This window comes from Mustela putorius, unplaced genomic scaffold (genome assembly GCF_011764305.1).
Source record: "Mustela putorius furo isolate JIRA1106 unplaced genomic scaffold, ASM1176430v1.1 tig00000281_pilon_pilon_pilon, whole genome shotgun sequence".
In the NCBI taxonomy this organism is placed as follows: Eukaryota; Metazoa; Chordata; class Mammalia; order Carnivora; family Mustelidae; genus Mustela; species Mustela putorius.
The window spans coordinates 19,137,476-19,164,937 of record NW_025421343.1 but is presented as its reverse complement, the minus strand read 5'-3'; the positions used below and the strand labels follow the sequence as shown (position 1 = coordinate 19,164,937).

The 27,462-nt window shown below is 41.0% G+C and overlaps 1 protein-coding gene across 6 annotated transcripts in view; it reads left to right on the top strand.

Moving 5' to 3' along the window:
- Nucleotides 1-27,462, top strand: part of MTA3 (metastasis associated 1 family member 3) — a 214,257-nt gene that overhangs the window by 175,426 nt on the left and 11,369 nt on the right. For 3 of the 6 annotated variants that reach the window (XM_045079170.1, XM_045079165.1, XM_045079169.1), the window contains exons 12-17: nucleotides 4,431-4,555; nucleotides 8,506-8,657; nucleotides 9,614-9,836; nucleotides 18,043-18,129; nucleotides 20,819-20,965; nucleotides 26,398-26,457. In XM_045079170.1, coding sequence (XP_044935105.1) covers nucleotides 4,431-4,555; nucleotides 8,506-8,657; nucleotides 9,614-9,836; nucleotides 18,043-18,129; nucleotides 20,819-20,965; nucleotides 26,398-26,457 — 794 coding nt within the window. The remainder of the gene's footprint in view (nucleotides 1-4,430; nucleotides 4,556-8,505; nucleotides 8,658-9,613; nucleotides 9,837-18,042; nucleotides 18,130-20,818; nucleotides 20,966-26,397; nucleotides 26,458-27,462) is intronic. The other 3 variants (XM_045079167.1, XM_045079168.1, XM_045079166.1) reach the window with 2 other exon arrangements.

Here is a 27,462-nt window from a genome sequence, read left to right as displayed (position 1 = left end):
ATAATGATTAGGTATCAGTTGTTTCACATGTCTGATATTCTATCATCATTATCTTGGGAACTTAGAAATCATTGTCATATCAAAATGAATGCCAGTTTGCTTTTCATTTGCTACATTTTAAATGAATTACTGTCTTTTTTTTGAGGTCTTTAGAGTTCCAGCAATCATTTCTTCAGGAAAACTTAGTTTATTGAGCACTGTGTAGATAGGGCTATACTAGGTTCTTTGGGGATTAAAATGAAATTTACTGCAAAGTTTTGTGTGCTGCTCCAAGATTTTTCTCACTAAAATTGTTTTATACCTAGCCTTTTGTTTACTGAATTTTGATATAGTAATAGATATAGGAGGCCTCATAGACAATGAATTAAATCTTTTTTTATCTCAAGGCTGATAACATATAATTTACAGGACTCATAATTTTAATTCAGAGCTGTAATGTCCCTTCTGCAGTGGTTTCCAGTATTTTAGAACATTTTATATTTTATTTGAGTAATTAAGAGAAGAGCAACTCCCCAAAGAAAACAGTGTGGTGACTCATATGTCAGGTTTTAGAAGCAAGCACAGCAGCTTTCTTGTGCATTGTAGTGCTGTGACATCAAAGGGAAAGTACATCTAACCAGTTTTCACCAAGTAACCCAGAGAATTGTTTCCGTATGTTTTGCATTGAAGCCGTTGGAATCTTGATCTAAGGCAAAGACCAGCAAACTATAGCCTACAGGCCAAATCTGACCTGCTACCTATTTTTGTAAATAAGGTGTCATTGGAACACGGCCGTACTCATTCATTTATGTATTACTTATATCTGCTTTCATGCTTAGATGGCAGCATTCAGAGGTTGTGACAGAAATTGTAATATCCACAGAACTGAAAATACTTAGGATGCTGGCCTGATCTTAGTGAATGATGTTTGGAGATCAAGACAGCTTCTAATCATAACTTTTTAAAAGTTATATAAATCTTCCACATAAATAAAAGTATGAAGTTATCTTGAGTTGGATAAGAATCTGAGTCCTTTGAAGAATTTCACAATTAACTCTGAAATCAAGTATTTTGAAACAAATAATTAAGAATCATTTTATGTTGCCATTCGCTTGAGCCCAGCCGTTGCCTGTATGCAGAGCATTCTGTTCACTGCTAGAGGTAGAAAGGTTAAGAAGACAGCCTGCCTTCTAGTGTGGGGGAGGCAGATGCCAAACAGTCACCTAGTGTGACAAGTACTGTGATGGAGAAGAACGGCATCGTTTTTATGAGAATTTGTACAGGAGAACCAGGCTCAGTAGATGCTGTCAGGAAAGATTCCTTGTGGAAGTGTGCTTGCGTGAACTCTGGAGAAGGAAGAGGAATTAGCCAGGTGATGGAGGCTTTCCAGGCCAAGGACATCCTGAGACTGGAAGGGCAGAGCAGTAGTTAAGGAGATGAGACAAAGGCAGTGTAGCTAGTGTCTCTTAAGAGAGTGATGAGCTGTGGGAGGCTGGTATTGGTAGGGCCAGGAGTTTACCCATCTGATAAACAGCGGAAATGGATTTTAAACAAGGAAGTGTCATGGTCAAATTTGTACTTTAAGACCACTGGCTCTATTTTAGGTAATGGTTTGGGGGAGGGGGGTAATAGTGGATATAAGGGGAACCAGTTATGAAGTTTTTGGAGAAAGGTGACAGTAGCTTGACCTGGAGTTGTGATCCTGGAAATGGTACACCACTCGGATGTGACTGACTTATATGGAGGGGGTAGAGGGGAGATGTCAAGCTAGAGGTCCAGATTTCTGGACAGCACAGCTAGGTGGATTGCTGTGCTTCACCAAGCTAAGAAACTAGCAGAGAAGCAGGCGAGGTCGTTTTGACTTTGCTCTGTGCAAAAAGAGGTGTTGACTATGATGTCAGATATATTGGTCTTTAGTTCAGGGGATAGTTTTGCTCTAGAGATACAGATCTGAGCTTCATCAGCATATAATACTGTGTTTGAAACACAGATGAGCTTTCTTAGAGGATCAATAAGTAAAAAGGGTCTTAGACCAAGGCTGAAGGAATCCAGGATTTATGTATCAGAAAAAGTAGAAGAGCAAGGTGAGTTCCTTATCACAAAAGCTGAGAGAGGAGTGTGTTTCAGAGAGGGGAAGAGATTAATTAGTTAATTATGTCAGATGTTGATGAAAAATAGCCTGAATTTAGCAGCGTGGCAGTGGGTCAGTGATCATCTTTAATGAAGTGGCTGAGGACTGAATGTGAGCCAAGGAACTGCAGACTGTCGAGATGGGCAGCTCTGGGCAAAACTGGCTGGAAAGATCATTCGATGGGGTTCTTCACTTTGAGGGGTAGGTTGGAAAAGAGTAATAGAGTTTTTGAAGTTAGAGAAATATGTTTACATGACAATGAAGAGGGTCCAGAAAAGAGAATCGAATGTACAAAATTCTCAAGAGGGGAGTAGAGACAGAATCTGGAATACAGACGAGGGAGGAGGGGTTGGGCATTAGCTAAAAGGACAGTTTCAAATAATGCAGCTTTAAAAACTCCTTTTGTATGTTTGTCTTAGAGTAAAAGTTTATTCAGATGGTCACATCGAAATCATCTGTCACCTGAAAATTAACCCGTAGGTACTTGGATTTGCAAAACGGATTTTAAATGATTCACATGTCTATGTTCATTGGGTCTTTGCACACTTGTTTTCCTTTTATGATTATTACAGTTAAGACCAGTGGTTCATTCAGTCAAATAACATGCAAAATTCAGTTGAACAGCTAAGGTTGTATTTGCTTTCGTTCTTTTTTTCAGGCAGCTCACCTATAAATTTGTATTAGCTCTTTTTCAACACATATATTTAGCCCTGGGTTAAATGTCAGAAATTTTCATATTTTGGGGGAAGCCTTCTGGGATTCAGTCATTTGATTTAAGGGAACATTCTTTTTATCTATATCTAGTAGATTCTTTAAAAACACAAATACTACATACCTATGGAAGTCTTAGTCATTATGTCACCACTTTTAATCGTGTACATTTTCAGCTGCAAACTATAAGAAGAGAAACACGTTCTGGCTTGTTTAAAATGTGTTTTAAAATATGATTTGTCTTCAAAATACATTGCTGGCACAGGTTAGAAGTGTGAATAATAGCCCTATTACAGAATGGGGACCTAGTGCACACGGAGGTTAAATGATTTCTTCTGGGGCGGTGGTGAGGCGTCATCTAGGAGTTACAGTAACAATGCCAGAAAGAAATCTTAATTTGCTGTCAGGCCACATTTACACATTAGGCTTTCACTTGTAAATGGAAGTGAAGAAATGGGGAGCAGAAAAGAAGAAACTTCCGAGCCAACCCTGTGTTGAGACTCCAGGTGTCTTGGTAGTTGTGAACTCTCGTCATTTCAGTAGCCGTGGGGAGGTAGCATATGGTCTGCATTTAGTCATTCGGCATTCATTGCTAGCAAATGGCTGACTAGTTTATTGTGCCTGGTTTCATCTAGCAGATAGATGGGAAAGCTCCTCTAGAATGAAAGCTCCTTGAGATTAGGTACTTTGTTTACTAGGCACCAAATAAATATGTTTAATAAATTCTGAGTTTATTTGAGAACATGTCCTGTGCACCTGTGTGGTATTCTAGGGCATGGCTTTATAAGCATGGGAGTTAGCTGACCCCGCATGGGGAAAAGTTAGTCTTGTTTGCTCCAAGCAAGTACCAAGGTAATCTGGGCTCCCTGTTTCTAAGGCATTGTGGCATCTGGGAAATTTGCATGTAAACACTTGATAGGTGTCTCCTTCTTGACCTAAAAATTTTTTCTAAAAAAGAAAAACCTCAAAATATATTTGTTGGCTTTTTTAATTTCAAGTGCTATGTAATCGTTCTCATAAAAAATCAGATGTTGTAGAAATTATTATCATAAACGGTTAAATCCCCTGAAATGCCAACTTACATTCCAGAGATGTGTTCTGTTGACACCCACAGTGTCTTTGTTGAACATGTGGCTTTTGTGCAGTTCCCTCAAGAGCCAGTGCACTATCAACAGCTTCCATACCAGCAACAGGAAAGGCGCGGTGGTTTTCTCTAAACACAACACACTGTTTTTAGCTTAATTTATTTGATCCAAAAAATTGCCTTTTATTCTCAGAAGAATCCATGACAAGTGTTAGAGCTTACGAACTTGTATCATTCAAAAGCATCAGAGGGTGTTCTAAGGAAATCGCATCTGGGTGAAGGAGAGCTAATGGCTGTATTTACTTTGTGCATATCAGGAGTAAGAGATTGATTCTTACACACCCTTGTTCTGTACAGATGAATGGTTTGAGTTCATTTTGACACCTTACTTCTGCCAGCTTATTTCTTCTTTACCAAACATTCAGATGTTTATATGTAGTTAAGATAAAACAGCAGTGAGATCGAGAGGCTTCTGCCTTGTTATACGAGTCATTTTTATCACCTCACTTTATATTTCATTGAAAGCAGCAAACCAAATCCCAACCAAATATCTGCCAGCAATGGCAAACCTGGTGCTGTGAATGGAGCCGTGGGGACCACATTCCAGCCACAGAATCCCCTCCTAGGGCGAGCCTGTGAGAGCTGCTACGGTAAGTTGTCTCCTTCGCGACCTGTGACGAGGCACGCGGCCCTGTGCCGGCTCCGCGGGGTGGGAGGTGTGGAGCGGCCCTCTCGCTGGGCCTGAGGCACACGGCTCAGAGAGCAGGACCATGGGACGACATGGCCACCCTTCCCTTTCCCTTTGGCCTTGGGTTTGGTCTTGGGTTTCCTCTGCTTCGCTTCTGTGGGGCGCTCTGTGGAGCATCCCATGGCAGTGTTGGCAGCTGTTGCTGGCTTTGTGCAGACCCTGTCCCACAGAATACACCAAATGCTATTTTGGAGTTTTTTAGTATACTTTGACAAAGGCTCCAGAAAATTCTGTCAGGAAGACCTGTGTGTGGATGAGGTGCTATTTGTAATCCTCAGACCCGGTTCTGTCAGAGCACACTGATTTGGGAGAAGCTGCCCTACAATGTTTGCCTTTGCTTTCAGGGCCCCCACGTATTTATCAGTATCTGTCCATCTCCAAATCCTATCAGACATGGGCAGTATTGATTTGACCTGGATGTTAAATTGGTTTGGTGAGATGGAGTAATTGATACACTTTTAAAGAAACTTACTTATTTATGTATTCATTCATTCATTCATTCATTCATTCATTCATTAGAGAGAGTGTGTGCACAGGCACAAGCAGGGGCAGGGGAGCAGCAGAGTTAGGAGGGGGAAAGAGAATCTTAAGCAGGCTCTACGCCCAGTGCGGAGCCGGATGTGGACTCGATTGTTACCACCTTGAGATCATGGCCTGAACCAAAAGTGAGAATTGTATATTTAATTGATTGAACTACACAGGCACCCCGATGAACTTTTTAAAGCTTCTTTGCTATTTTATTGTCTCTCTCTTGTCTTTCCCTCCCCATTTTTTGTATTTTTAAGATTTTTTTTTAAGATTTTATTTTTTTAACTAATTCTACACCCGCTGTGGGGCTCAAACTCACAACCCTGAGAGTCGCATGTTCTACCAACTGAGCCAGCCAGGTCCCACTCACTTTTTGTGTTTTTATATATTTAAAATCTTAACCAATAGCATAATCTGTTCCTGGACATCAGTGACATTATAATCTATGTTTCCTTACAGTCAAAGTGCTTGGGGTGGGAGAGGGAAGGAAACTAATATTTATTGAAAGTCTACTTGGTGCTCAATTTTTTCTCTCAACAGCTCTTTGGAGGGGAACATGTAGTTTACAGCCCTAAGGGCATGGGAAAGAGGGACATTGCAGCCTCTGCTCTATACTACACACCAAGCTTTGCGTTAGAAAAGACTTTTATTAAGGGGCGCCTGGGTGGTTCAGTCATTAAGCTTCTGCCTTCAGCTCAGGTCATGATCCCAGGGTTCTGGGATCGAGCCCCACATTGGGCTCCCTGCTTGGCAGGAAACCTGCTTCTCCCTCTCCTACTCTCCCTGCTTGTGTGCCCTCTCTTGCTTTGTCTCTCTCTGTCAAAAAATTAAAAAAAAAAAAAAAAAGACTTTTCTTTTTTATTTTTGTAACTAATCTGTGTACCCAGTATGGGGCTTAAACTCACAACCCCAAGATCAAGAGCTATATGCTCTATCAGCTGAAGCGAGGCACTCCTCTAGAAAAGACTTTTAAAACCAGGTCACATAGGGGTGCCTAGGTGGTTCAGTTGGTTAAGCATCCGATTTGATTTCTGCTCAGGTCATGATCTCAAGGTCATGAGATTGAACCCCGTGTTGGGTGTGGACTCTGCTTAATATTCTCTCTCACCCTCTGTCCCTCCCCTCTCATTTTCTAAAAATAAATAAATAAATGAAAATAAAAACAGATCATATAATTACCTTACCTGAAATCAAGGAAAGTATGATCCACGCAAATTGCTGACTTCATAAAAATGGTACATTTCTAACCATTTTTCTGCACCATGGAAGCACAAAGTGAAATAATTTGTGGAAAATTAAATTCTTTTGGTGATAATTTTATATGTATTGTATCATGAGTGTCTTTGAATTGGAAACTCTTAGATCAATATTGAAGTTTATTTGTATTTAAATGAAAATAAAAAGAATCATGAAGACAAGTGGTGGCTTAATCTGTCTTATTTTTGACTTACCCCTTTTTCACTCATATATAGTCTCATATATCCCTTTAAATAATTATTCTGTCATTTTTTAAAAAAGATTTTATTTATTTATTTGACAGACAGAGATCACAAGTAGGCAGAGAGGCAGGCAGAGAGAGAGAGAGGAGGAAGCAGGCTCTCCGCGGAGCAGACAGCCCGATGCGGGGCTCGATCCCAGGACCCCGGGATCATGACCTGAGCCGAAGGAAGAGGCTTTAACCCACTGAGCCACCCAGGCACCCCTAAATAATTATTCTGTCATTTTTATGTGTGCATAACAAGTAAATGATTTTTATAATACTTATTTTAGACTCATTAGATAATATCATAAAATGTATCTCATAACATGCATGTAAGTTTTATCTTCATAGAGATAAAATTTGGTGTTTTCTTTTTGTCACATTTTTTAAAAGATTTTATTTATTAAAAAAAGATTTGATATATTTTAGAGAGAGAGAGAGAGAGCATACATGGGGGGTGAGGCAGAGGGAGATGGAGAGAGAGAGAATCTCAAGCAGACTCCTCAACCTGATGCAGGGCTCAGTCTCATGACCCTGAATCGTGACCTAAGCCGAAATCAAGAGTCGGACACTCAATTGACTGTGCCACACAGGTCACTTTTTAATTGCATTTGAGTTAACTATGTAAGAAGAAAGGTGTTTATTGACAAATACTAAAATGCCTTGTTATGGTTAACTTGGATAAAAATGTCTACTTAAGTATGAGCGAAATTTTATATTCAGAATAAAAAATAGGTCCATGCCTAATATTTAGGATTCTTAAAATTTGTGTTTTAAAAAAATCAAATTATTTGAGTTATTGTTTCTAAATTATAAGAGTAAAGGTTTTGAGGCTGCTGTTTGCAAGGAGTCCACTAAAAATAACACATGATGAGTGCACAGTGTTATTCTCCATAAACTAAGACGCAGTTTGATTGTAATGGTCTGCATATTTTCTTTTTTTGACATTGGCTTGTGAAGTGTTAGTTGACACCTTGATGTAGATTTACGGTTTAAACATTTTGACCCGATGAAGGTAACTTACAAATCAGGGGGAAGAGTATTCTACGGCAAATGTAGAGAATTATAAGAATTTTTATGTACTTCATTAAGTTAATGTTTCAGTGCCAGTGTTTCCTATCTTAAACTTCAGATCCGTTGGGGAAATACTTGCAGGTTATACGGCAGTGATTCGAAGAGCAGAACAAAACCGACAACGGCTTGCAGCATTTCGCTAAGTGATAAATCAGCCGAGTTATTAGATCTTAAGCATTCCGTGATCTTGGCTGCATATGCTTACTTGATCTGAACTTAAGTAGTCTTGAAAGGGATTCTGTTTTTAAGGGGATAATTATTAAAATGATTATTTATTTTGTTCATTTAGTAAAATAAGGAAATGGAAAACAGTTACTTATTTCTGACAGATTCCTGCCTTAATTAGTGGGGCCTCTCTCAGCACTGTAAACTCTGAACCATCAGTTTGGAGACCCAGACTTCGACTTTAAACACTAATCTAATAATAGTAATACCTTTCTAATAACTTATTTCCAGAAACGTACACATTAGTCAACAAAACTCCCTCAGTAATAGCCCAGTATGTTATTTAGGATACTTCTAACAGCTTCTCTTAACAGGAGCCAAAAGTACTCGATATATATATATATATATATATGGTTTAATGAATTCGGAGTCTTGAAAAATCTGTGCATATATTGGACATTTATGTTTGGTGAACTGGGGAAAGAAAAGTAACATTGTAAACAAGATGCCTGTGGAGTATTTTTAACATATTTGATGGTATGGGTATTGATGTTACAAATCATACAGCACTCTTTGTTTTCTTCCTATTTCTCCTCTGTCTTTAGCTACACAGTCTCATCAGTGGTATTCTTGGGGCCCACCTAATATGCAGTGTAGATTGTGTGCAACCTGTTGGCTCTATTGGAAAAAATACGGAGGCCTGAAAATGCCCACCCAGTCAGAGGAAGAGAAGTTATCACCCAGCCCAACGACAGAGGTATATGAGCGTCAGTCTTTTATATTGAGAAATGTCCTTGGAAACACAAGTACAGTATAGGATAACTTAAAAGCAAGCAAAGCTGTTTCTTATAACTAAACATAGCACCATCATATTTATGGTGGGCGTGGAGAGAGGGCAGGGACAAATCACTTTTTTTCAGGTATTCAAAATATTGTTCTTGTGTGATTACTCAGACAAAGGAACAAAGTGTGTGGGAAGTGTCAGCCTAAGCAGAGAGTTTACAAATTAAATGTTTTTAATTGCTTTTTTGAAAACAGTTTGCAACCTTTAAATACTGTCGGAAATATGTCTTACTACATAAAGTAGTAAACAGGAATTGAACGTTTTCCTGCCCCTGGGCTATTATAGGAGGGACAAGAAGGTGGTATGGACTCAGTCTTAAGGCGAACAACAGGTGAAATGTGATTTTGGTAAAATTCTCATAGATTGCAGGTATAAGCACTTAGGTCGACCAAGAGGGAGACTTCTTTTTAAGGGCTAACAGGATCTCAGGACTCCTTCACTATTACAAGAATAAAATAATTAACCCCCTTGGCAGTTTTTTATGATTGTGAAGGTGATTTCAATGTCAATTTAAAAACGAAAGTAGAGGAAGGAGTGCCCTTGTTGTGACGAGCACAGGGTGATGTCTGGAAGTATGGAGTTCCTATATTGTGCACCTGAAAGTAATGTAACACTATATGTTAATGAACTGGAAGTAAAAGAGAAACTGAAAAAACAAAAATGCAGGATGACACACCCTCCCATCCCTACACAGTTTTCTTCTCTCCCTGCCCTCTTCTCAAAAATGCATAGCTCTAAATTTTCTCCTTTGAGGGGTATGGTGTGAAGTTATAGTTGCTTCAGTGGAAAATGTAAAACTTGCCATTTCTTTGAGGCTGATGCCAGTGGCATTCCATCCTTCACGTGTCTGCCGATGTCTCATTTTGCAGGACCCCCGTGTTAGGAGTCACATGTCTCGCCAGGCCATGCAGGGGATGCCAGTCCGAAACACGGGGAGCCCAAAGTCTGCAGTGAAGACTCGCCAAGCTTTCTTCCTTCACACTACATATTTCACAAAATTTGCTCGTCAGGTCTGCAAAAATACCCTCCGGCTGCGGCAGGCAGCAAGACGGCCGTTTGTTCCTATTAATTATGCTGCCATTAGGGCAGAATGTAAGATGCTTTTAAATTCTTAACCTTATGTGTTGTGCTTTTGACCATTTTCTCTCCTTGCCTATCTCTCTCTTTTGTTTGTTTTTTTGTTTTTGTTTTTGTTTTTGTTGGCAATAAACATAAGTTCTTGTGTACAGCCTTTTATTTGGTTTATTTTTTTAACATTGTTTTTGTCTGCTGCCATTTGTATCATGCCAACCTAAAAAGGAGACACTGGAAGTCCCTCTGCAGAGTGGACAGCGCTCAGCAGAGAAACGGGGGGAGGCACCCTTGTCCAGGGAGGTCTTGCCCGGGTGGGATTGCCCGAGCACCCTTCCGAGAAGGCACTCTGACCTGTAAGGTTGTGCCGCGTTGTAACCCCAAAGGACGGTGTCCCAGTGAAGCCCCAGAGATGAGACATGCAGTCTGCATGGCCTCATTGGGTTTGAATAAAATTTGCCAATTTACATCCATTAGAAATTGCATGTCTTTGTAAATCTCTCATTTTCCCATGAACTGTTTACAGTCGTACAATATTATGGAAATTCACAGGGCTTCAAAACAAACATGATTGTGGACATTATTGGAAGATGGAGCAAATTATGAATGGATTTTAGTGCCTTTGGGTGACTTTTCTGAAAATACGTATTTAGTTTTTAGAGGCTAGTGACCAAATTTATGGTTGAGCATTCTTCCTATTTGTCCGATTTGGTTTCCATTTCATAATCATACATATACTACTGCATACCATGTACATGACTGTTCCTGTCATTTCCAACATGCTCAGTTTTGCTTGTGTTTCATTTTTTTCTCGTTAGAACGAAGGTCATGTGTATCAGTGAATTGTGGGTGGTTCTGCTATTACCACGTACCCCTAAAATTTATCCATACTTCATGTGCCAGCTCTGATTCTAGTCTTGCCATTTTAGTTGCAGGCCAGGTGGCCAAGTTAGAGCCATGCAACTTTCTCCCTTAAAGGATGAGCAAATTTGCTGTCTGGCTTAACGGATAGGAAACCTTACAGACATTTAATAGATGCTCCTTCTTTGTGAGGAAAAAAATTTCTTGTTATGGGATGTTCCATTTTGATTTAAGAAGGGTATCCATATAAGGAGTGATAACTGAAAATCATTTTTTGTTCCGTAAGATGATTTTCAGTAGAACCGTTGAAAGGCTTTACGACTTACGGGTAAAAGCTTTATAAGGAGAAGAAAAGTGCTTCGTAAAGAGGGTGGAAAATGGCACTGTTCTCTGAGTCCCGTGGAGGGGAATTTAGCTCCATCAGACTCATGTGTGTTTGGAACTTAGGCTGATACTGATATTTCGTGCTAGCATCTCTGAGTGCATGGATTTATGCTCTTACCATTTTCTTAACCATTTTAAGGAACTGGAAAATATTTGCTTTCATCCAGACTGCTTAGCTGATTTAAAACACATTGATATAGTTTCTTAACTAAACAGGATAATAAAACATATGAGAAAGAAAATTGAGTGAAATTCTTCCATTAAAATTGGCCAGGATCCAGTATCATCTTTGTTCCTATGAATGGAAAAGAAATCATCACCAACTATATTGGCAGCTGAGGAAGCTTCTGTTTCCCATGTCTCTTCTGTTAGTTTCTCAGTTAAAATGCAAATTGCCTTTATTTTTATTATTCTTCAATGAAGTGTATTTTACTGTTACCTCATATATTATTCCTCAATTGAAAAGCCAGACTACTAAAAGGGGAGGTCAAAGTTAAGTTACATGTGTTTTATTTCTATACTCAAATAGCTATAGTAATAATAATAATAATAATAATAGAACAGAGTCATTTGGTGTGATGAGATTCAAGGAGCATATTTTATTTTGCATTTTCCTTTTTTGGTCAAGTTACATATGGAATCACATTCTCAATTTTACCTTGAAATTTAGAATTACAAAGTGTCAGCAGCCATCTACTGTTTTGTTTTTGTTTTTTTCCCAGACAAGGAACTAATAAACTCTTTTAGCATCTAATTGATTCTTACATCATCTTCTCCAGTCTTATATGTACCTCTTCAACAGATCCCTTGATCTTGGAGAAGATAAACCTTTAATAATTTGATATCCGTAGGCAACTGTGTCTGTGGTCCAGCAGGAAAGCATAGGTGTATTGCTTTTAGTAAGCTTTCCTTGGTTTCTAAAGGGCGATGGTGACCCCCATCCCTCCTCAAAAAAGTTAATCCCTGTGATGCAGTGTGAGTCTACGTTCAAATGAGATGAAAGCAGAAGATAGGGATGGATGGATCAAGAGCTCTGACTGATGCCTTTTAGAGTAATCCTTCATAATATTCAGGAAGATCAATAGTTTTCCCTGTAAATTTGAAAGTTCTAAGCACCATAGAAGCTGACCCCTTCCACGGCTTCTGGCCTTGGCAGCACCATGGCAATCAGTGTCGCAGCCAGAGTTCACAGGATGACAGACTGCGAGAGTGAGGGGAAGAGCTAAGGAGACCAATTCTCAGATGGTGCAGAGCATAGTGGTAACTGAGTGCTTGGCTTACAAGTTGATTCTTTTAGAGGACATTTGGGGCAGGGGGCTTATTACAACAGTACTCTTCTGGTCTTTTATTTCTGTTAAGAAAATGGTATTAAAACAGAGTGAAAGGGGGAAATTTTTGTAGACCCATGAAGTAGCACAGAGAAGACATAAGAACAAAAAATATCCCTGGGAAGGGAAGCTGGGAAGCTGAGGCAAAGGAGTGAGGTGGGAAGGAGACTCCCCCCGTTTATTCTTTTAAACTTTTTCAGTTTTGAGCCATGGGAATACATTTCTTTCTTTCTTTTTTTTTTTTTTAAGTTTAATATGATTTTATTTTATGTATTAGAAGCATGAGCAGTAGGGACGGACAGAGGGAGAGGGAGAAACAGATTCTCCACTGAACAGGGAGCCTGATGTCGGGCTTGATCCCAGGATTCTGGGATCATGACTGGAGCCAAACACAGATGCTTAACCGACTGAGCCACCCAGGTGCCCCGAGAATACATTTCTTTTTTTTTTTTTTTTTAGATATTATTTATTTATTTGAGAGAGAGACAGTGAGAGAGAGCATGAGAGGCGAGAAGGTCAGAGGGAGAAGCAGACTCCCCATGGAGCTGGGAGCCCGATGCGGGACGCGATCCCAGGACTCCGGGATCATGACCTGAGCCGAAGGCAGTTGTCCAACCAACTGAGCCACCCAGGCGCCCCCAAGAATACATTTCTTACTTTAAAAAATAATTTTAAAAACTTAAGTATACAGCTAGATCAATGTGTTGAAAAATAAGTATATGCAAGAAATACAAATATATATATATAGAGAGAGAGAAGGTGATTTTTTAAAACCAAATACCCCAAATTTCTATTTGTTTTAATAATACGCCTTTATATGTAAATATATAAGTCCATTACACTAATGAATAACATCAGTACAATGCCTGAGCCTGTTCTACCATGGAGATCGTGCTTATTAAACAGAAAGATATTGTGTCCTTGACACAATTTGCAGACCGATAGCATGGGTTGTCAAGTCTCAGACAGCCTGTCTCTTCTCCCCCAGTCCTTGGTAAGAAAGTCATGGTGTGTTAATGGTGTTCTTTTCCTTGGTTCTTGCCATCAGACATGACCACTGAGCTTCCTGAGGACTTTGTCAAACATCTGTACGATCACCCATCACCTCATGAGCACAGGGTTACCATTTGGGATTCAGAAACCTCAGAAACTGAGGTTGAGTGGAAGTGGGTATGTTCACAGGACTCCATAAATGAAGCCAAAGTCCCTGGAGAAGTGGGTCCCAGTGACTGACCTGTCACCTCTGTAGCTTGCATGGGTGCTCTGGTTTCTGAGTTGAATGACCTAGTATGCAGTTCCTCACATGGCACCTGGAGCCACATTTTTCTGTTTGAAGATGCGGATTAGCTTTGGAAGTATCCCAAGGGCCTGCATTCAGAAGCTTTAAAATAGAAGTTTTCCTAGAGATGTCTCAGCAGAAGTTAACTATTAATATTAATAATTGTATAAAGTTGTGTGAAATTTTAAGCTCAGTGTTAGGTGAGAACAGGTTTGGTTTGGGTATTTTGGGTAGTTTGTTTTTGAATGGACACTTTAAATTTTTCTAAGGAGACAAAAGCGGCTACAGATCGTATTGCCATTCCCCTTTATACCATCTTCAGAGGTAACCATTGTCATCCTGTCTAAAGTATCCAGAGATCCTCTATCTATACCAGTCAAGTAGGTGTATTCTTTTTTTGTTGTTGTTTTAATACAGCTGTTAATGTCCACACTGTTCTGCACCTTGCTTCTTTAGTTAACAGATCTCAGAGGCCCCTCCATACCAGTACCCTGGGAGCTGCCTCCTTTTCTTATCAGCTGCATAATAATCTGTTTTATACTTTCATTCCTGACTAAACAGATTTTTAGGTGATTTCCGGTCTTCTCTATTACATGTAATGTCGCAACAAATACCGTTATACAGATAGCATTTCATATTGATGTGTGAAATGTGTGGGTGGGTCACAAGACAGACCCCTAAACATAAAATAGCTGGATCAAGGAACATGAGTTTGGAATTTTAATAGTCACTACCCAGTTAGTTACCCTTAGAAAAACCACGATTTGCGTTCCCATCCCCAACGTTTAGGGAATGCCTATTTCTCTAGAACCTTGCCAGCAGTGTTCTCCATCTTTGAAACCCTTGACTAGTTGACAGATGACCTGTAAGTTATATTAGTTTCATTTCTCATTTTGAATGAGATAGAAGTCTTTGCATATATTTGAAAACCATTTGTTTTTCCCTTTCTGTCAGCTGTTTTTGCCCCTGGCCTGTTTTCTATGAGAAGTCTTACTGACTTGTGAGAACTTTTTATATTTTAAGGACATTAGCTCTTGATCTGTGATACACAGTGCAAATATTTCCCCCATTTTGCCTTTGACTTTGTTTATGATGTATTTGTCAAGCAGGTTTTTTTAAAAACATAGTTGAATTTATTATTTTTTTAAAAGATTTATTTTGAGGGGGAGGGGAAGAGGGAAAGAATCTCAGTCAGAGCCCCCGCTGATCGTGGAGCCCAACACGTGGGCTGGATCCCACGACCCTGAGATCATGACCTGAGCAGAAACCAAGAATCAGATACTTAAACTGACTGAGCCACCCAGGTGCCCCCACTCTGATTTTCTCTCTCTCTCTCTTTTTTTATAATGGCACCTGGATTTTGTGTCTTTAGAAATTCCTTTGCAATTCCTTGAAGAAAACTCTACGGGTGGTTCTATTTTGACGGCAATCTTGGAAGCCCATGTGAATGTTTTTGTGAATTTTAATTCAGTGTGTACTTTTTGCAGTTTTTCTATTTTATTCCCACACACACATATTTGCAAAACATTTTAGAAAAAATGGCTGTGAGTTGCAATGAAAGCAGCAGTGTTTTTCCAGGTTTACCTCAAGGAGCTGTACTCTAGGAAGCCAAAGAAATGTGCCTGTGTGCAGTCAAATGACTTGGGTGAGATGCTCATGTTCTCCCTTTTCCTGGGCAGATTTTGATTCCTTCTGGGTTCTTGGGGCATCTCACAGGTTGCTTGCCTCATCTGTGCACTTTTGATGCATACTAATGAATTATCTCTGTCCAAATAGAGGTAGGTGAATAAATTGACTGATAAGTGGCACCACTGGCCTGCTCTTGAGGGCCGACCAAGATTCTGTTGAATCAGCTCAATTGGACCTGATAATCCCACGTGTATGATCATTCTGCCAGGGCAGAAGGTATTTTTCCCATGCATATTCAGTGCATTTCATGGAATAGATGCAATTTTTATATTCAACAGTGACTAGGTAGGCTAGCACTTTCTGTCCCAACTTCCTCATAGCGGAGACTGATCATTCTTGCCCCCAACTACTTTAAAATGTAACGGGGACTAGCGATGCTTCTAAAGAACTTTGATCGGGGCGCCTGGGTGTCTCAGTGGGTTAAAGCCTCTGCCTTCGGCTCAGGTCATGATCTCAGGGTTCTGGGATCAAGCCCCACATCAGGCTCTCTGCTCAGCGGGAAGCCTGCTTCCTTCTCTCTCTCTGCCTGCCTCTCTGCCTGCTTGAGATCTCTGTCTGTTGAATAAACAAATAAAATCTTAAAAAAAATAAAGAGCTTTGATCGCCCACTCAGGTGCTCTATAAACTTTTCCTTGGAACATCACATAATTAATGCTACTGATTTAATGAGAAATTAAGAGCAGATTATGTGGTTTAAAACGAACTATCTTTGGGTATTGTGTTGGTGACCCTTTGATAGACTCCCTTTTGTTGATTCTTGTCAAGGTGATAGTTCTAGGGGAGCCCATCAATTGTAACCACATTGACAGTTTTCCTTTGGGCTTTATTAACTGGAATAAAATGCAAAGTTAATCTTATTACTAGTGGGGCGCCTGGGTGGCTCAGTGGGTTAAGCCTCTACCTTGGGCTCAGGTCATGATCTCAGGGTCCTGGGATCAAGCCCCGCATCAGGCTCTCTGCTCAATGGGGAGCCTGCTTCCTCCTCTCTCTCTACCTATCTCTCTGCCTACTTGTGATCTCTCTCTCTGTCAAATAAATAAATAAAAATCGTAAAAAAAAAAAATCTTATTACTAGTACTACAATGGTTGCCTTTGTCCAGAACATTGAGGAAATACAAGCTGATTCAAGCTTTCTCTTATTAATAGAAAGGACAGAATTTTCTCTTGTCCTTATCATAAGTAGAATTAGTAATATGAGGAAGGAATTATTTAGTATCCACTCACAGCAATCTGGCAGGGGTTTGATTTGTGTTGTTTTTTAAAGTTTGTTTAGATTACTCCTCCAAAATATGCTCGGTATATTTCTTCCTTTATCTTCACTGTTATTCAACAACAGGTGAAAAGCTGCACATCTCAGTAATTTTTTTTTCCCAAAGGAAATCAGCTGAGTAAGGAGGAAAAGAAATCAAATCATTTATAGTTGTCCAGGGTTATATAATAATTAGCCAGTGCTTAGGATACATATTCTGATTCCTATTATCTGAGGCTCCCTGCAGTGTGTGTCTTGTTTATTTTAGATGTTTTCTTTCAAATGCTATTTTCCCCACTTCTTTCTGTTTAATAGTTAATAGTTAAAATAGTTTCCTTGGTGAAAGAGTGGGCTAGAACTTACAAAAAAGTCAATTTTTAATTTTCAGTGATTTATGGTTCCAGATTGAATTGTATATTTTAACACTAACAGTGCAGAGAGCATTCCTATGGATGTCAGGAAATTTCCTGTATGTACACCTAGAAATGTGGTCTCACCACAGAAAACCAGTAGGGCATTTTTGTCAAGCATTGGAAGGTGGGGAAAAGGCATACATGGAGCAAAATAAAATCTGCTAAAACTACTCTGTTAAGTTTTATGACTATATCTGCAGATTTAAAAAACATTCCAATACATTTTTTTTTTCCTTCCCGCAAACTCTGTTTTTGTAACTTAGCTCCTCGGTATGAGAGCAGCCCTGTTCCACATCTACTCTTCCATCCTAATGACAACTAATTAAAACACAGAGAGTGTGTGTGTTGTATGCCTTATGTTTCTCTGTCAGAAGTGTCTTATGGTAGGGTATGAGGAGTGTGAGGTGAACTTTATGAACACTAACAGCCATTCCCACAGTATTTTAAATCTGTTCTGACTACATAAGGGCAACCTTTTAAAGCTCAGGACCGCTGCCATCATAGTAGGACATGAAGGATGACCCATGTTTACTCTGGTGAGGAAGATGAAGACAACAAGATAGATGAAGACTTCTGAGTAGTCAGGGATGGCCAACTGTGCTGCCTTTGTCTGCTTTGTCATTTTTGCCTTCTATGCCCGCCCGGTTAATCTTACATTAGGACTGATTTCACTCTTTCCACGTGGAAGTTTTTCTAGTCTGAGGAAGCTATGCCATGGCTAGGAAGGAAGCATATATCCACTGTTCTTCAGATGGACACACATAGGAAGCAAGCACGTGTGTGTAAGATGTGTGTTAGCGGCACTCACGAGGCTTTAAAGCAAGCGTTCTCCAGGTACCTCCTTCATTCAGTAATTTGGAACCAGAACTAGGAACTGTTTTCCCACACCCCCCAGGAAATGATGCAGGAGTCTGGTGGATATTTCACACTGTCTTCCACGGGTACCTTTTGTCTCTGCAGTGTGCGTAGAACAGGTAGCGAAATCCACCTCATTGGTTGTCTCCATGTTTCCTTCTCTCCTCAGATGCAGACAGACATGCCGAGCTATCTGGAAGTCCACTGAAAAGCAAAAGCACTAGGAAACCTTTGGCATGTATCATTGGGTATTTAGGTGGGTATTTTCTAATAGAAGGAAAATTTCAAAGAACAATTTTTGTATCTTATAAATATCTGGCTACTCTAAATCAAGAAACGAAATCTTAAACTAAATCTTAGCCTTTCAAGTAGCTGAAATTGGATGCTTTCACATGTATAATCAATTTATTTTGTTTTAGAAGCTTTTATTTGTTATTACCAAAACATTTACACATAACATATATACAAGGTTATGGGTATGCTTACTTTTCAAAAAAAACCAATAAAAAATGTAAAGTATATTTATGGATATAAATACAGTTTGAGCAAAAAGAGGAAAATAAGAATCACTAGATTATTATAAGATGAATATTCTTAATGTTTTGATTCAGATCTTTCCACTTGGCTTTTAATGAGATAAAACTCGTTCCAATCTAACTTAAAAAAATATTTATAGTTTTGATGTTCCAATTAAGGTTATTTTGAAAGGGGAGCATTTGTATTGCTTTCTGGTTTTTACCATCTTATTTAACTTGGAATTTGCCAAAGATAATGACTCCGTATCTGTGTTGAAATATCACCATTAAGAAGAGTATTTTAAAAAATGACTAGGCAATAACACTGTTTTTGGTTTTTTCAAAGTTTTAAGATAATTTACAAAATAATCATTCCTAAAATGGTTCCTGATCTACCTGGAAGCTACACTGACATGTTTTTAGTGCTTCTAATATACTTGCTTTTTCATTTTCTGGGTAAAAGTGAGAGGTGTACTCAAAGTTGCAATCGAACCTTATTGCTCTGTCAGAAAGATACACAGTTATGAAGTGTTCAGACTCTAGACACACTTAAATATTAAAGCATATCCTTGAACTTGGTATATTATCTGGTCTTCATCAGAGCATCCAAAAATCAGAAACTCACAGCTCCCTCTTTGATTTTATTTGGTCACCTGATTTCTCGTTTTATTTTCCAGGGCCTAAAGAGTTGCTTTGATAGCTCCTAGAATATTCCCTCATTATCATAGGCAGGACCTAGGTATGTCATGGTGACCAAGTCCTTGAAGTCTGCTATTTGTATTCCCTTGCAGGACCTAATCCTACAAAGCCCCTTCCCACCATGCAAGGACAAGTCTCTGATCATAAGAAATAGAATATAACATCACATATTAGTCAGTCATTCTATGGATAATTGTGTGTTTCTCCTGCAGACAAATTGGTCTCTGTGCCTTCCTGGTAAGCCCAAAGCTGTGCTATTCTTACCCTAGCTGAACCACATCCCCACCTAACATATTTCTGAGTATTTACTATGTACAAGACACTATGCTAAGTGATTTGGAGGAACACCAAGATGAATTTAGACTTTGCCCTCAAAAGTTTTAGTCCAGTGGGGAAGGCACACAGGTAAGGACTATTAAGCAAAGGATTAGCTCCTATAAAAGAATGAGAGGTAATATTGGACACTTGAAAGAAAGAAGAGTTATTTCTGATGAGATTTGGGGCAGCCTACATGGAGAAAACAGTATTTGATCTCACCCTTGAACAATAAGTAGTATTTAAATAGATAGAAAAATAGAAAAACAATATTTTTCCCTTTATGAGACCAAGAGAACTTGATGAACAAAGGCTTTCCTGAGTCCAAAGGCTGGTGGTCTGGTTTGGGTGGAGTGTAGTGTGGAGGTTCTAATGAAAAAAATGGGGCTGGCGAAGTTTCAGTCCCATGTTGGAAAAAAAATATCATCACTGTGTATTGGTTAGCACTTGGTCTGTTCCTAAATTCTGGCAACTGTAGATTTTTGACCAGACTAAGTTATAGTAATTCTAACAATCCTAACAGCCTTTCCTAAATTTCGGGCAATGAGGCGGCTACCCTGGCCCTCCCCTGAGAAGACAGGGCGGCTCGTGCACAGGTGGTGGCTCCGAATCAGGGAGCAGCCTTGGCTTTGGCCAAGACATTGCCCAGTAACAGTAACAGACTGAGCTCCTTAACTCCAGTTCCTGCAGACTGCAATTTCTGCCCATCTGCTTTATCCAAAAAGTGCAAGTAATTCTAGGCTATGTGGCTGACAACAGCAACTTCATGTAAACACACATCCCACATGCACATCACCATTCTGTGATAGATCCTCCATCAAAGCTTTTCTTCTACTACCTCTTGAGTCTAGAATTTGGAGTTTGGTGTCAGGTCACAGCTACATCAAAACGTTCTGGACTGGGAGTGATGAACCCTGGCCCTGTACCCTCCTCGCAGAGCCAGAGGAAGAATCCTGCTTTCCAGAAATTTCTCACACCCAAGACCTGCTGCATTCTCCATTTCTGGTCTGATAGAGCACTGAGTTTGTTTTCTCGGAGGCTACTTCTCCAGATAACCTTCCGATTTCTAAAACCTTGAAGACTTAGCTGCCTTGTTCCCATAGTAAATCTGGGCTTTAGCGACCCTCTGAAGTGCAAGTGGCGTTTTTTTGTTGTTGCTTTCGTTGCTTGTCTCCCCAACGGTGAAGCTCAGAGCTCAGCAGAGGAAGCAGCAGCTCACTTTTGATAAGTAAAGCCATGGTAACAGCACTTGAAGCTGATTCATTATGCAAGTCCTTGGGAAAACAGGCTGGGGCATAAGGAACTGACTCTCAAGCTCATTAAGAAGTAAGATGTGTGCTTATTAGGCAATGTAAGTGCGCACAGAGGTTTTTAATACCATGTTCTGAGTTGAGACACATTTTCTCCCCCTGCCAGAGATCCATCCTTCGAAGAAACCTAATGTAATTCGAACTACGCCAAGCCTGCAGACCCCCACTACCAAGCGGATGCTAGCCAACCCGAATCACACGTCTCTGAGCATTTTGGGGAAAAGAAACTACAGTCATCACAATGGCCTGGATGGTATGTAAGCCCAGGAATCCTGGGGGCTGAGCTCGTAGGCCAGGGCCTTTCTACCCTTGTCCACTCAGAGCATGTCCTCTGCCCAATCCAAGACGTGTAGCAAACAGGTTCTTCTACCCTCTCATTGAACTGAACGTGCGGTGAGGGGGTAGGAGGGAAGGCTGCCGTGTGTCGCGATGAAGACATTTTGCCAAGTGATACAACCTCACCTTCTCAGAAGGGACCTTTTGGCCCACATTCCCTGTGAGGAGGCCTGTGTGGAGAGGAGGTCTGTATTTATCAGGTTGTCTCTGCTGGGTGATAATGTGTTTGCTGGATGCCCGCTCACTGCTCATTTATGTTTTCTTGAGCAGAAGGGACAATTTCACCTTACGTCTGAGGCGGCATGCTCTCTGGGCGGTCTTCAGTGTTCTGTGGATCATTTTGGATTTGGCATCTGTTCCTTACCTCTTTCATCTTATAAGATTTTTTTTTTAATTGCTCAAGAGTGCTACAGGTCATGAAGGGAATTGCCTGGGTGATGTCTTAAATACAGAAGTAATAATTTGTTTGAAATAGGAAAGCTGAGAAATATCACCTCTTGTCCCAAGTACCTCCCTTGGGATTGGGCCACATAATGACTCTTCAGGTGGAATTGAATTATCTTCCCATTTGGACTATAAACACAAGCATAATAAATCATCCAGGCAGTATATATTGTCCATTTCAATAGGCCTAGGATTTGAAGCTGTCTTGGTGGTTTAAATGTTGGCATTTATTTATGAGTAAAACTCTCTCCAGGCTTTTCATGTCTTCAGGGCCTCTGAATTCCTTCAGTGACAGTAAATTACTTATAATGAGGCCCTAGAGCAAGGATGTGAAATGGACTTCCTAGTAATACTTTCCCATGGTGGTTTTCCTTCCATATGACTTTTCATGGTCATAGTGATGTCAAAATGAATAAACAATTGAGGGCGAAGAGTTTAATTTGCATTTATGGGATATCAGTGTTGTTACAGATATGGCTTTCAAGAATTTAGCTACACAGTAGTCTTGCAGAAATACTTCTTTGCTAACAAGGACATGACATTGGCCATCCTTGCCACAATACATCCGATATCTAGACAATAGAAGATTAAGGACAGATTGTGTCAAAACTTCTAAATTTCTAGACTGGATTTCTTCCCAGCTTTACCTTGCCCACAGCCTGGGGCTTTTAGATTCAGGCTTAAATGGAATCAGGAATCTTTCTTTTCCATGTCATCACCTCCCTGGTCTCTGGAGGTCTGTACTGTCCAACCGCAGGAAACAGAAATAAAGTCCTGGTTTATACATATACACGTACAATACACACGTTAGGGTAAGGTGTGACTACAGTTGGAAGAGCAGCTCTCTACTATCTCTTTCCACTTGTGCCCTACGGTCACAGTCACTCCAGGCCCCAGTCCTAGCTCCACAGGACAGCTTGCCTTGCTCTTTCATCACAGGTACCTATCCTCAGAATTTCTAAAAAAAAAAAAAAAAAAAAAAAAAAAAGGCCACCTCACGGTGTCCCCTCTCTAGGGCTGTTTGTCTCATTTCCTTCTAAAGATTGTTGCTGCAAGGTCATTGCTTCTCTGCTCCGAATGGGAGGAGTGGCCAGGGCAGGCAGTGAATCCCTGGGGTTATGCTAACGGAGACCTTCAAACTTGTTGAGGAAAAGACATCCATCTCATTTTCTGAAGAGACTTAGGGGTTGAAACACCCCTTTGGGGTGGGGGCTGGGTGGCTCAGTTGGTTGGGCGTCTGTCTGCCTTCAGCTCGGGTCATGATTCCAGGGTCCTGGGATTGATGTCCGTAGCAGGCTCCCTGCTCAGCGGGGAGTCTGCTTCTCCCTCTGCCATTCCCCCCGCCCCCCAATTCTCTCTCTCTCTCAAATAAATAAATTAAAAGAAAGAAAGAGAGCGAGAGAGGAAGGGAAGGCGGGAGGGAGGGAGGGAGGGAGGAAGGAAGGAAGGAAGGAAGGAAGGAAGGAAGAAAAAACCTTTTTCTTCACACCCTTCTGTCTTTGCTCTCCTGGCTTGGTATGGAGAGGAAGGCTGATGACATGTTACCTTCCCTGTGTCATCTCATTTGATTCACATGACAGAAGGTTCTAGGACGTCAGGGAATTGAACTGTTTTCATAACATTGTATTTCTCCTGCTTAACACAGTGCCTGGAACTTAGTAGGTGCTTGATGTTATGAGTCAGCAAAGTAGAAAGCAGAGAAATTACAGCTAATTTAACTTAAGAAGTCAATAGGGCAGGTATTGGAGGACAGGAGAGGTGAACAGGAACGTGGTGCGGGGCACAGGAAGCGGCCGCCATCCCCAAGGTTGGGGATGAAGTCTTGGGGGTTCTTCCTTTTGCCGGAAGCTCAAGGAGGCGGGAGGAGCGAGAACGGAGGCCCCTGAAGAAAGGCGCTGCTGGCAGGTGCAGGTTTCTTTCAGGGGTGACGAGGCTGGTTCCGGAGCGAGAGGGAAAGCAGGGAAGGGAATAAGCATCAGAGGGCGGTGAGGCTGAGGGGGAACAGGACAGAGGGAAGGGTCCTCTCCGCCCTCCTGCCGTGCCGGCTCCCTCTGGCGCCCCCTGCTGGCGCATCTGGGAGCCGTATGGCCGAAGAGCAGTGCGTCTGCAGGTTCCCAGCCCCCCGCATCGCCCAGGCTGAGTTTAGATGGATGGTTGCGGGGCTGAGAGACAAATGTGATGGAAACACACCCTGCAGAACATGTTCCCACTTCTGTATTCCCGGTGGAGCTTTTCCTTGGGATCGGGTCTGTTTCTTACTTCCTCGGGATATAGGATCCAGACTAAACCTGAGTTTCTAAGGTGAACTCAAAGGACTAGAAAAAAATATTAGGCTGATAGTGAGTTTTCATGGGATAGTCAATACCGTCATTTACTGGAATTGATGAATACAAATTCATGGAAAAGCCTCGCCCTGTGTGATCCAGTCATAAAATCAATTAGCGTTGCTACTTAATTATCAACATGTCCAACAGACAAGCACACCAAACAGGATGTTGATGGACAGAACCAATTTAGCTGGAAAGAAAATCTGATTGTGCGGAAATATCCAGGTCTCTCGGCTTTGGGGCTTCCTGTCCCCTTCTCAGTGGTTCGCCCCCTGCACTCAGCCTCTACCTCCAGTTGGAGGTTCACAATGATGGGAAAAGAGGCTCTGGATTCCTGTTGGTAGAAAGGATTTTTACCTGACGTTTTAAAAAAAAAAATGATGGACACATTCTTATCATCTTCCTCAAAGTCACTGACTTTCATCTGGTCCTGGCCCCTTCCTGGTGGTTGGGAGTCAGCCCTCTGTGTCCTCTGTTAAGTGTAACCCACCGCCCCGGGCCACACATACCCCTTTGTGACAGTCCTACTGGAACTTAAGCTCCAAAGGTGAAAACAGAATCTACATACATACGAGGCCTCATTATTTGGGGTCAGTAATGACAGGAAAAATGAAATTTCAAAACAGAGATCTACTTAGTCCCTTACCAGTCCCCTACGCCTTATTCTTTCCTGTCAAGCTATGGGTCCACTGATGTGCCACATGCTGTCATGTGCCTTCCAAATCCTGTCTCCTTTTCTGACTCACGGATGCTTTGACGATGTTCTTATTGCCAGCAAACCAAGAACCTACCGCATTTGACGCATTTGGTTGACTCTGTGTGTCTGTGGATAGCAAAGGCCCTGAGATCAATGGGGATAGGAGAGCAATTATTGGAAGGTATTTCTGTGTCCGAGAGCCCAAGAGAGAGGGCAGCAGGGGAAATGGAATTTATCTGTGCCATGGGGGAAAAAAAGTACCTCCCAGTGTTTGGAATCAGGTGGGATTAACTGCCAACTTCTCTGATTACTTCCTGTGTGGCCTTGGGGTGAATCACTTAATTTCTTTAAACCTGTTTTCTCCTCTGTAAAGTACAAATTTCATTTGCCTTAATGGAGTTGTGATAATGGTTAAAAATATTTCACCTACTTTAGACCACTTAATCTCCCAAACTCCCTATGAGGTATGTGTTACAACCTGCATTTTAATAGTGAAAAAAACCCAAGCCCAAAGAGGTTAAGGGATTTGCTTACAGCCACTCTGCTAACTAACAGCAGAGATGAGATTTCAGCTCCTATCCAGGGTTGTTTCCAACAGGTGAATAAGGACCCAGATTTGTGTGCTGAGTGCAGCAAGTACCTGGGAGACATTTATGTTTTCTGTGTTTTGGAGATGGGTGTGTGTTTGGAAATACAGAGAGGAACATAGCAGGTATTTTTCTGTGCTTAGCCTGTGAGTTGTAAGCCAGCGTTGTCTGATTAAAGCTGTCCTTCCATTTCCTGCCTCTCTGAAGCTCTTCTGTCCATAGCGCACCCCCTACTTTTTTGGAATGGAGAGCATAAGAACTTTATTAGTGTCAGAGAAAGGGGAGGAAAAAAGAAATAAGAGAAGATTCACAGAATCACCTAAAGGTGAAACATGTTTAAGTTAAATTATATGGTACCCAGCATTGACTCTGATTCATGGTAGATATTCACTAAGTGCAAAGAATCTGTTACCTTCACCCTTTATTTATTTATTTTTTTAATTTTATTTATTTATCTGACAGACAGAGATCACAAGTAGGCAGAGAGGGAGGCAGGGAGAGAGAGAGAGGAAGAAGCAGGCTCCCCACTGAGCAGAAAGCCCGATGCAGGGCTCAATCCCAGGACTCTGGGATCATGACCTGAACCAAAGGCAGAGGCTTTAACCCACTGAGCCACCCAGGAACCCAGGCACCCCTGCCTCCACCCTTTAAAGGAGCTATTACTAAAGTTTTATTTTGAAAATTGTTAAGATATCAACCAAAGTTTTTGTAGTCATATGTGGACTGTATGTAAATAAAATGTCAACACTTTTCTTATAACCACATTTATTTTTTTACCTAAAAATATGATTTTCAAAAAATGACTCATGGGTTTGCTTGAAAGTCAATGGGTATGTTCCAAAGCATTTTTGCACATTAGAAGGTCCCAGTATCTGTAAAGAGAAATCGCCTTTGATTAAGTTATTTGAAGTTATTTCCTGAAGACAGAAAATTAGTTTGATAAAGAGGGCTCCTGCAATCAGAGACCCTACCGGAGAGGACAGGGAACTTCATCATCCTGGGACAGTAGCATCTTCTTCAGAGGGAAGGCTGAGTCAGAAGAAGTCTAAGTTCGGGCATCTCTCATCCCCTCCTGACCCCTTAAGATGATGCCCTGGTCCTCCCTGCCCATCAGCACGTCGTCTTTTCCATAGCCCAGGTGCCCGGGGACAGGGTGATCACCTGCTATGTCTCTGTCTTTATCAAATGGGGACCCTGGAGAGCAACTTCTGTTTGTAGTCATAGGACCGAGGGGACATCAATTGGAGGTGTGCCCTTCTCATATTTTTCTGAGATGATATGGTTTTTGTCCCAGGGGTACTACTGAAGCAGGACTCAGTGTCAGGAAAACCAGAGCAACTGGATCAGGAAAGAGGTGAGTTTTCAGTGGGACAGAGTCAGGACACCTGAGCCAAGGAAATTGATGAATTGTACAATAAACTCCTTTTTAATCTGCTTTCTTCTGGCTTATTTCCCCTGGGGTGTGTGAATACACTGTAGATCTAAAATTTTTTCCTTATTTGTTTTCCACATTGAGTAATATCATTTTTCCGAGTCCCCTCTAAAGAGGGTATCCAGTGTGGATGCCTTTAAGTACAATATTATGATCTGGGGTGTGAAGACTGTCCTTTGGATGACTTGTTTCTGAATCAGTGATTCAACAGCTCCAACTGTTCGCCTCCCAACTCTGAGAAATGGGTGGTGATGAGGTCCATTGTACCAGTGAGAGAGCTCTGGGAATGCATCTGCTGTCTTCACAAATCCCAGTAAAAATAGACCGCCAGCAACAGCTGATGGCATTCCTAGGCATGCTTGGGCCCAGGCCGCCTTCTGTCAACATTTTTATATCCTTTCAAAAAACTACAGTTTTTTGTTTTATTTTTTAATCTTCCAAAATATTGTTGGTGGAAGAACATCGAGTGCCCCTGGACTTGCCTCTGATCTCCTTGTCTCAAGATGTCATGTTACAACCTGGTTTCATAGATAAAGTGACTTCGAATTTTTTTTTCCAGTATTTTCTAATGGATCATTATGGCCCCAGGGTTTATGGAATGTGAAGTAATTATAGCAGAGTACCTAGTATATCTAGAGTTTCAGGACTTCAATAAGCATTATGTGAGGGCAGCGGATGTTCGCTCATACTGTGAAGCCACAGGGGTGGTGTTGTAGAGAAAAACAGACCCAAATGCATTAGGCATCAGTAATTAACAACTTGGTATTCTGGAATATTCTGGAAGGATGCCATATGGGCCACCCTTGGGACTGTTCCTGGGCTTACTAACATCAGTTGCTCCCAGAGAATACTTTTATCCTGTTCCTGAGGGATATAGTAGTGTGAGAACCTTGAAGAGGTCTAGACGTGACACCCTCTGAGCCATAG